At 39.3% G+C, this 10,933-nt stretch overlaps 1 protein-coding gene across 1 annotated transcript; it reads right to left on the reverse strand.

The window, feature by feature from the left end:
• Positions 1–8: 8 nt before the first annotated feature.
• Positions 9–10,550, reverse strand: tab3 (TGF-beta activated kinase 1 (MAP3K7) binding protein 3). The gene is made up of 7 exons (XM_067414038.1): positions 10,360–10,550; positions 8,553–8,721; positions 6,113–7,277; positions 3,071–3,231; positions 2,650–2,743; positions 2,425–2,496; positions 9–1,391 (listed from the first exon to the last, which is right to left on the reverse strand). The coding sequence occupies exons 2-7, from the start codon at positions 8,652–8,654 to the stop codon at positions 1,264–1,266; spliced, it is 1,722 nt and encodes a 573-aa protein (XP_067270139.1). The 5' UTR covers positions 8,655–8,721; positions 10,360–10,550; the 3' UTR covers positions 9–1,263.
• Positions 10,551–10,933: the final 383 nt, after the last annotated feature.

Here is a 10,933-nt window from a genome sequence, read left to right on the forward strand (position 1 = left end):
AATAAAACATGAAAACGTATATAATTTCTGATGAAATGCTAAGAAACTGAGACACTGATGTTCCTTCAAGCACAGAACATGTACATAGCACATGAATTGTCACCATGTGGTTACTTTGTGCACATCTGAAATCATATTTCTGCATAGCTCACCTTCAGTCTAAAAGGGATTTGGTAGAAGATACTTTGCATTGTATATAACCTAGATCTTGTGGTGTAACCAAGCCTTGCATATAGACTAGATTTTGACTGGTATCTGAAGAGTGATTATAAGTCTTCTTTTGCATAAGTATCCATACAGGTAGTTAAGTCAGACTGTAGGCTTGTTTCTTAGCACTGTCAGTCTGTTGCGAGCATGTTGATGTGTTTGAATGAGGGTGCATGTATCATCTGAGTGCGTGTTTGAGTGCTTTCCGTTGAAATTTTTCAGTCCAGAATGCAGTTGTGACATACTGTACTAATTTATATACTAACCGAATAAATAGATAAAGAAAAGTGTGATGTGTTCATGGTTTTACAGCCTGGATATCTCAATATCAGCATATAGTAACATAGAATCAGATCCTTTATTAAGTACAGCAACTTGAGGCATCTGCACAAGAAATCAACAACTTAAACACAGAATACAGTGTGGCATAATATGCATAAAAGTACCAGGTATAGGTTCATATGCAGGTCTTGTAGTGTTCTTCATTCATGAGAAGAGCTCATAGTGAGCACATACAGTGTAAAGTCTACATTAAAATTATTCAGCCTCTGCTTATCTCAATACATTGAACTTTTTGTGAGAGAAGCCCTGTGCACAGGATTGTTTGGGCTTTTTCGTGTAAACTCAGCAGTCTTATTCTGCTTGGAATGGTAGCTTGGTAAACCACACCTCTGCAACATCTGGAAGCTCCGCCCTCTCCTAAAACCACACCTTCTCGGTCCACTCCAGTGCCAATCGATCAATCAATCCCTTTTGCTTGTCTCCGTTATGTCAAGTCACCCTACTTCCTCTTTTAAAGCATCGTTCAGTAGAAAAAAGTAAATACAAGTGCAGGAAGCTCCTCAAGAGGTAACAGGGTGGGTCTGATTGGATAATATTGTACTAGAGCAGTTGTCTAGTCTTCTGTGGGGTACGGCTCAGTTATTGCTGGGTGAAGCGGAGGGCACAAGGGACAGAAATCGTCAAATGATAGGCGGGACTTTGCATGATGGAACAGAAGATTAGCGGTGAGAGTGAGGTTCATGTCCTGTCAGGAAGGGTCGTGGTAAAGCCAGCTCAAGTGTTGCGTGGCATCTCGCACTGTTCGCAGCGGTGCAACGCTGGGTGGTTCAGAAAAGTGCAGCTTTCACAGTTCCACTGAGCGCCCTCAAAATCCTCGTCCCTTTGCACGACCGGAGGCTTAACTAGTCAGAGGAGACAAAACATTATGAGACAGCACACAAGCATTTATTTATTGCTGCTGTGAGCTAAATTTGAAGGCTTGAGAAAGCATTCTACCACAGCCACTGACAATTGGGCCACTGGCCCCCGCATAGCAACAAAAGAGTGATGAAAATAGAACTAGGGTGCAAGTAACACTATATCATAACAAGCAATCTAATACCCTCTACTCCACTAGTATAATCAGAGGTCAGGACAAATCTGACAGGATATTCAGAGAGCAAAGAGCTAATTTTAGCTCAAGGGAGTAGAGTTAGTTTACAAATTCCATGAGAGATTTTACTGAAAAAGTATCTAGGATATTAGGCATGCACCCGAAGCTGAATACTAAAGGAAACGACACACTCTATGGAGTCTCTAAAGGGACACGGTGAAAAAAATTAGATAGGAGGGAAAAAAATATACATTTCAATGCTTTCGTGTTCTCTCGCAATTAGTTGGGTAATTATGTATATAATTTGCATGCATCAGGGACCCAATATCAATATTTGGGCTGCTTTGAAAGCAACCTGGTCTCTATAGAAATTTGGACTAAACCACTTAATTCTCTAATTAATCTATTTATTAACTTTTTAAAGTGTCTTTTATAAATTTAAGTGGTAGTTGCGTAGCTGTCTTTGTAGGGGTCAGAGAGCGCTCAGATTTCATCAAAAATGTATTAATTTGTGTTCCGAAGATGAACAGAAGTCTTACAGGTTTGGAACGACATGAGGGTGAGTAGCTACCACAGCGTCTCGCTAAATAAACAAAGTTTATTAATAATTATATATAAAATAATATAGTTTATTTGCATAATGACTGTTACATGTATTGATTACTCAAATTACATTGATTCATTTTTTCATTAATAGTTTTACCATAGAAACACAATTCGTTTAAAAAGATTTTCTATATGTTCTGGATAACAAATTAGCACTAGCTAATTGAAATTTATTGTAAAGGATAACCACAAAATGAATGAAATGTTTAGAAATGCTGAATTCATTGAATTCCCACCTCTTGGAGGTACAACAGGGCCAGGCTGAATATTATCATAGAAGTTGTTCATGGTTCTCACGTCAAACTTGCCTAAAATAAAAATAAGATAAAAAAGATATGGATGAAGCAAATGTTATCAGCACACTTTCCAATAATTTGAGCACAATCACATGAAATTAAGCAATGCAGGTGTTCATTTCATATTGAATGTCATTAAGATGACTACATTCATTCTATTTTTACCTCTGGACTGCAGCAGGTCTGTCTCCTTCAAGGTGCAATCAATGTCAATCTGAAGCTGTCGGTTTTGTGACCGAATTTTGGTCATATCCTCGGGCTAGCAAACACAAAGTACATGCATTTTATTTTACATTATGTACTGCAGTTTAACCTATGAAAAGATGAATTCACAGTCTGCGAAGCATGCAGAACGAGCGAGAATGAATGTGATTCATTTCCACCTCATCATATTATCTGCACATTCTGCATGTAGATTCTAGGTATGTATGCTTCTATGCAAGGCCCTTTTGGAGAATTTGAAGAGGATTCATTCATCTCCTTTATTAGCGATGTAAAACAAGTGGGTGGGTGTGTGTGTGTTCAGCAACCCTTCAAAAAGATGCATTCAAACGTTTTAAAGCTTGGTTTTTTTTGTCTCTCTTACCCGAGGGATCAGGCTAGAGCTGTTTACCCGTCTGAAACGTCTCTGCAGGGCGTCATATTCCATTTCATTCACTTCCGCCTTCAAATGATCCAGTTTCTGCCGCTCCAGCTTGAGTTCTTTCATCAGACGCTCCATCCGAGCACGCTGGTGCAAGAGCAGCGCTGAGGAGGAGACATACAGCATTAGACAAAAGGCTTTAAGACTGAACACTTCACCTTGATTCATACAGGATAAACAGATGCAAACATGGCAGAAATGGACTACTTTTATAGGAAATTTGTCTGATCAACCTAATTCGTTTTTTTCATATGTGATGTACAAGTAAATATCTGCTTCACTTGAAATTGACTGACTCGAACAAAACTCTAACTTTCAGAAGTTTGATGTTATAAAGCCTGTAATTATCATCCAGTGACTATCTTCGATTAGAAAAAATATTAGATTTTATTATAATTATAAAATGACTAAACGTATATAGTAGTTTTAACATTACTTATTTTCTCAGCCTAGATAACTTAAAGGGGTCAAGAACTGCATTTTTTTGGTTTTATGTTCTACTTACGATGAGATCAAGATTTTTACATTAAGAAAAAAAAGAAGTTTTAATTTAGATCTATTTTCTATCCTGTTTTTGACCCTCTCGCCCCTCTCTTTCAAACACTGTTTTGATAGGTGTGCCGCATTCAAGACTTGGAAGTAAATGCTGACTACTATGATCGGGTAACAGTTTTGCATATTAAAATAATTTTCAGCATTTCAAACTTTTAGTAATATCTTACTGATGACAAAACAGATGTCAGTCACTGAAGCTTTTATTCAGGATAACTAACGGCTTCGAGCCTTCGACCAAAACAATAAGAAAACCAGCGGTCTCTACATACTTTCTTCCGAATCCGTTAATCCAACGCATTAAACCCCAAAAATGCTGAAGCAAAGCAACAAAAAAAACAGCAAATCACAATATCAGTTTGACTGCAGCGCAACAGTATAAATGCTCAGTCAGTACATATCAAACGACCTGTAACAGACAAAGAAATAGTGACACATGGTAAAAACATTGTTACTCACACAGTGTGTTGCGACATTGCAGTTGGATATAGTCATCACTGCATCATCTTTTATTTTCAGTCTCTTTGACAAGCCTGTGCCGAATGGTGTCTTGTTTAAAAACGAATCCGAAGTCAAATGAAGCAAACAAACGAACAGTCTTACTGACGTGATCTGGAACTTCGTTGAAAATAAAGTTCAATGATTTCTTATTGTTAGGATCACAAGGAAGGCAATGCCAAGATGGTGAAAGTGATTTCACCAAGAACGACATCTTTGCTGATCCTGGAATAACATTCCAAACAACCAATCAGATTTGAGGGATAAGTTTACAGTTTATGTCAAATTTTAGCCAGGGTTAGGTGCTACTACATCAGTGTTTTATTTACCATTCCTTCTCGCTGATTTTTAAGGAAGCGTATGTAAGATTGTGGCCAAAACTGGTACTGCAGCCAATTTCAAATTAGTGCAGAGCGGTGTATGCCTCTCTTCCTCCATCCTGACTCGAGGTTGCCAGATAGGCTGCAGGATCCAGCAGGAACGTTTGTAGCTGCAGCTGTGGTAACTAGAGCAGATCTGGCAACCTGGATGCCGAAACACTACTGACTTTGTGATAGGTAAATAGAAGGAGGGTGGCGCTTCAGGCCAAAACACAACATGACGATATCCTGGCTGGACTTCTGTTGTCAGTGCTATACGTTTTTTAAATGAACATGATTTCTTAATGCCTAGTGACATATCAGGGCCATTTTATGATTCATTGAAATACATTTCTTACATACAGTTCCTTTAAGGTTAAGTTATGGGTAGGGCTAGGTTTAAGGGTCGGGAAAACTTTTAGGACATGTCTTAGTTGGCAAAATCACAGCAACCATTCAAAGACAGTTTTTTTCCACAACTTGGCATTGCAAATAATTTTATAATCCTTAGAGGATCATTTTTTCATTGGTTTAATCCTGTCATTGTCTCTCGTATTTACTACCACATGACATGCAAATTGTTGGGACGGGGCAAATGAGGCAATGATGCAGGTGTCGATTTTCTTCTTTTTTCGCACTATAATGTAATATGACAAAATTTGAAACGAGTCATTTTGGCATCTTGGTTTAAAAAAAAGAACAGTTTTTGGACTTAATAGGAAAGTTTGAGTTCTGTAACTTACAGGATATATTTTTATAGTACATTGACCTCTTTAATGGCAAAATATCAAGGACACTTTCTCACAATTCATGACCCCTTTAAAATGTGTTCTTGACTCCTTGAAAGAGTCAGCCATAAACATGCCACCCTAAATAAAGGGAAAAAACGTATTATATTTATTTTATATTTATACACACAAGTTTGGGGAATAGTACGATTTTTATAATGTTTTTGAAAGAAGTATGTTACGCTCACCAAGGCTGAATTTGATTGATCAAAAATACAAAAAAAAAAATAGTAGTAGACTGTTTTGATCTTAGCATCTGAGGCTATCTTCATGGCAAAACCTGAGCTTCATAAATACAAGATTTGCATAAACACAACAGAAATAAAACCAAACAAAACAGCTATTAATATACAAGATGCTTAACATTTGATTAAAATTATAAAACCTTTTCTGGTAAAATCTACCTATACAAGTCCTTTAATGAGCTTATTACAAATAAATGTTGTCTACCTGCATTAAAAGTGGGAAAATCCAATAAACGTTTAATGGAAAGATTCATATGTTCAAAAAGGTCTATCTTGTATGACCTATGCGACATCTAATGAACAACTTGATCAAATCCGTCATGGATTTTTGGATGGATTTCATGCAATTTGTTGTTTGCATATGTATACCATTCTTCCTGCCACTTGTTTAATATAACTTGTATTCGGAATACAAACTTTGTAAGATTATAAATGTCTTTACTGTTACTTTTTATCAATTTAATGTATCATTGTTGAACAAAAGTATTAATTTCCTCAAAAATTTGCATTTGGAAACAAAAGTATTAATTTTCCTATCCATACCTTGAGTATATGCATAGTCATCCGAGCCGGAGCTTGATCGTCTAGGCATGCGGTTGATCTGGCTGGCGATGTTCCCTGGCAGCGCAGAAATGGGTAGGATGGGAGGAGGGGCGCCATGGCGTTCGCCCAGGTCCACTATGTTTAGAAGGGATTCGGTCTCAACTGGTGGAGAGCTTGATGAACGCTGCACTTGTCCAGGGGACACTTTGATCTTGATGAAGGCAGAGGTGGCAGGCTGAGGAGAGGATGTGGGCCGGGGCCTTGCCACACCCTGGTGGACATACATTCCTTGATGAATCGAGGCCCCGGGAGGACCGGTCATATTGATGGCCCGGGATGGGGAGCTCGGGGAAGGGCTGGTGGCCATATAGAGCGTTCCCTGTGGAGCGTGTACAGGGGAGTTGCTCCGTGGTCGTTGTCCCTCCAGTGTGATCTCTATCTGGTTCTTCATAGGGCCTTTGGAGGATATAAAAGACCTGTGGGAAACAGGCGCTGGCTGCTGGTAGGATAGCCCAGGGAGGGTAGGAGGACTTATGGGAAGAAACACCTGGGGTGGCTGCTGGACCTGATGTTGAGGAGAGCTGTACGGGGACTGATACGTCGGAGTAGCATAAGGAGACTGCTGGTACATAGAAGTCCCAGATGTAGACCAGGGAGGTGGCTGAGGACTTTGAGACGGTGAAGGACGCATGTACACGGTGTTCCCACTATTACAATAGGCACCGGGGGGGATTTGCAGTGCTTGTGGGGCAGAGGGGATGTTCTGGGAGAGGGTAACTGTTATGGGAGTCATGTAACGTGGGACAGGGTGGTATGTTGGAGACATGCCCTGGATGCTGGGCGGAGGGGTGGGGATGTTCGAGCGTCCTTGATCGTTCATGAAGAAAGGGTTGAAGCCAGGTGACGGCGCCATGGTAGCAGGGGCAGACAGGGGCTCAGGGAAACCACTTCGAGGATGCTCGATGTGCCCGTCGCTAGAACTGTGGACCAAAGCTCGGCTGCCAGCATTGTTTTTAGCCACATCATGAGCAGGGTAACCCACGCTAATACGCAGCATGTGGTTCCGGTTTAAGTGCAATTCGTCTGGACTGTGGTACTCCTCATACAGGTATCTATTACTCTCCTGAGCCAGCAGATGGCAGCAGAGGTCCAGGTTATTGTTGTTCTGAAGAGGAAATGGAAGACAGTGAGGTAAACATGCACATGCACCAGAAACCACTTTGACACACTCAGTAATGGCATTCAGCCAGAAAGACACAGCAACTATTATCACTGATAAGTCTTTATGCTTTTTTTATTGCATGTCATTAGCTTTAGTTATACATACATTACTGCTTAAAATTTTGGGTTCAGTAAGATTAAAAATATATATTATTCAGCAAGAATACAATCAAATATATTAAGCAGTGCAATGGTTTTCAAAATTGATAATTAGAAGAAATCAAATTTTCCTGTGCACCAAATCAGCATATTAGAATGATTTCTGAAGACTAGAGTAATGGCTGCTGAAAATCCAGCTTTGCCATAACAGCAAGAATAAATTATATTTCGAAATATATTGAAATAGAACACTGCTACTTTACATTGTTATAATATTATTTCACAATATTAATGTTTTTACTCTATTATTTCAAACAATAAATGTTATGTTGCACTTTTAAAAGAGAACTCAAATTAATACTAGTTATAGCATGAAAAAATATGAATAAACAACAGAGGGTACAGAAACAGCTGACATCCATCTCTCAGCAATTTAACCATGTCAATAAAAGATATCACTAAAACAGCTTGTGGAAATGTCACCGGATTTGATATTTACCTCAGGAAAGTCATCCAGTGTCCAAAACTTTTTAGTTAGCAAGAACTAGAGAATATCACTAAAATGTAAATATATTGCAGTGTTGTTGTAACTAAAACTAGAAATAAAAAAATTAGATGCGTTTTATTTTAGTTTGAACTTAAATATCGCCTGAAATAAAACATAATATATAAACGAATAAAAATGACAAAAAGAGAAATCACATAATTCCTGAAACAAACATTTTAATTTTATAAATTAGAAAAATAAAAGCTAAATAATAATTAAATACTATAGTATATTAATAGCACTAACTCTGATATATTGTTAAAATAAATGTACTACATTATTCATATATTAAAAAACAGGTAATGTACAAATATAATGTATGTGTGTCTGTGTGAATAAATCTTCTAATTTTGTCTTCTAATGTAGTTTGAGACCATTTCCTCAAAAACAAGTTGTTTTTTATGAGACCCACAATTTAAATAATTGTATAAATCAATGGTCTGGAGTAGAACCATAATAATATACATCATCATTTTATTCAAATGGGTTTCTGGGTCAAAATGATGTAAAATCCTAGAGCAGGCCGGATTCTAAACACCAAATTTCCATTAAATTGTGGCTGCCAGTTCTCACCTGAAGAAGGCACTGAGACACTACTTTTTCTGGAATCTCTGGGAAGCGCTGCTTAAGGTCCTGCAGTATGTGATAGTCCAACTGAGGCCCTCCCTGCGCCATCCTGAGCCCAAAGAGCGAGTCACTGAGTCCGCAGCCAGGAGCGCAGCACCTGCTCTTCTCTCATCCCCTGACAACACACATGAATAACATCACATCAGAGCCACAGATCGAGTTTGACCACTCAAATGCACTGTCAACAAACTGCCTTGGGGAGTCTGAAACAAAGGGAAATCATCACTCACTGTCATTGCATGTGGAAAAAAATGCCTTATACATTCTGCCTAACATTTCCTTTGGGCACAAGGGGCATTCCTGTAGCTTCATGACAGTACGGTTGAACCTTAGTCACATGGATTACTTTAACCATTTCTTCATTACCTTTCTGGGCCTTAAAAATTTACAATGACATTTCTGCCTATGGCTGGTGAAGAAACTGGGATTCCAACAAAAATGTCTTAATTTGTGTTCCAAAGATGTTCCTGGTTTTGGAACGACAGGAGGGTGAGTAATAAATGACAATTTTCAGGGTTAACCCTGGTCGCTTGTGCACCAGACGGCCTCAGGCTCTCGGCTGCCGCAGTGTAAACAACATGTCGTACAACTAGACAGGAACAAAGCTTTTATACCGATGCCTTTAAAACTCGTTTATCGGAACAAAAGACACTTATGTGGCACATCACAGGGAAATTATAAGTAAATTCAAAAGTTAAAAGGATTATGAAGCTAATCTTATGTGTGAATGGCTTGTGTTGTGTTTAGCGACCTCACCAACGACAACGACCTGAAATCTGAGTCATGAACAGTGGTTCACGTGTACAGCTCCCTTCCGCTCGACCTCACCCATTCACACACACGACAGGTGTTACTGTCATATGCATAACTGCAGCACTGTAACACCTTTTTAAACTGACCACAAGCAATTTACAAAAAATCAGGTGCCTAACTGAAATTTGTCCCAAATAGAATCACTAAGTACATAAACAATATATCTGACTGCAACAGCAGTTAAGTCACCAGTAAAAACAATAAAACACCAACATTTTAGATTATATTGAAGACAACTTCGTGAAGAGCTGAAACTGTCAAGAGACAGTTATGACAACACGAACCAAGCGCAGGTTGATTTCAGCACTGCCCCCTGCTAGCTGAACCATCTATGCAGCCATTAAAGCACAATCTGCCACCAAAATGAACTATTTCTACAGTCAATCAGTGACAGTTCTGCCGAGTACCTGTCTGGCGCCTCTTGATCGCGGTGAAACAACGACAAGCCACCGCCAAATCCGTTTAAGTGCTACAACTGAACGCTATTTTTGCATGGCGACAAAGATAGAAAGCCGCAATTGATGGGATAAACTCAGACAACAGCGCCTCGTTATACAAAAGTTTCCGCATTATTCTTCGACATACATTCACATCGTGATTTGCATAATCTTTTCTCCCTTGCAGGTACTTATCTCCGGGATGAGAAAGAAAAAGGGAAAAACACTGGCTGTTCATTAACTGTTAGCTTTAGCGTAGCCGCTAGCCGTCCGGTTTTTAGCTGCAGGGAAAACGGAAAAGCAGCGCGCGCCACTCCCGTGTGCTTATCTGACTGACGTCTAATAAATCCTGCGCGCGATACCTGTCAAAAGCTCGCTGACATCATAAAAAAAAAACACGCAGTAATTTATACGAAAACTTGCTGTCAGTTTCGGTGCAGTACAAACGACGGCTGGCTGCTCGCCGTGCTGAAAACAAGTGTAGCCAATGTGCGATAACATACCGTGCGCCGGAGCCTTACGGCCATTGACCATCCAAGCAAGGCTTTTCACATAGGGTGTGTCACCGGGCAGCAAAGGGGGTAGAAAATGACAACGATTCACCGGGTTTCTACAGGAAACGCGACTGTTAGCACAGTCGCAACAAAATTGCCGTCTTCACTTACGCCTATTTCTCTTCCTCTGTCGTTCCGGTTGGAGTTTTGTCATGTAACGAAATATGGCACCTTCAATGCCCTCTGTCGGGCTGGGGTAAAAGAAAAGAGAAGCTTTACATGGCTAAAGCATTGGACACAATTATAGCCTGTACACAACAGTACAAAAGTAGTTGTCTTTTCCCCCCATTACTGTGAAGATGAACCGGTAAAGCCCAACAAATTAAATAATTTAGTCAGACAAACATCTTTTTTTAAGGAAACAGTTTATTAAACCTTTAGACAAAATATTTCTAAAGAAATTTGCATGTTTTTTTTGTTGAGTAGAATATAGGCCTACATCAGTATTTAAACCCCTCCATTTTATTCAGAGGCCCAGTCTGAGCAAATATACGCATTTTCTAGTTGCTGATATTCATCGGCA

This window comes from Pseudorasbora parva, chromosome 13, assembly GCF_024679245.1.
Source record: "Pseudorasbora parva isolate DD20220531a chromosome 13, ASM2467924v1, whole genome shotgun sequence".
Lineage (NCBI taxonomy): Eukaryota > Metazoa > Chordata > Actinopteri > Cypriniformes > Gobionidae > Pseudorasbora > Pseudorasbora parva.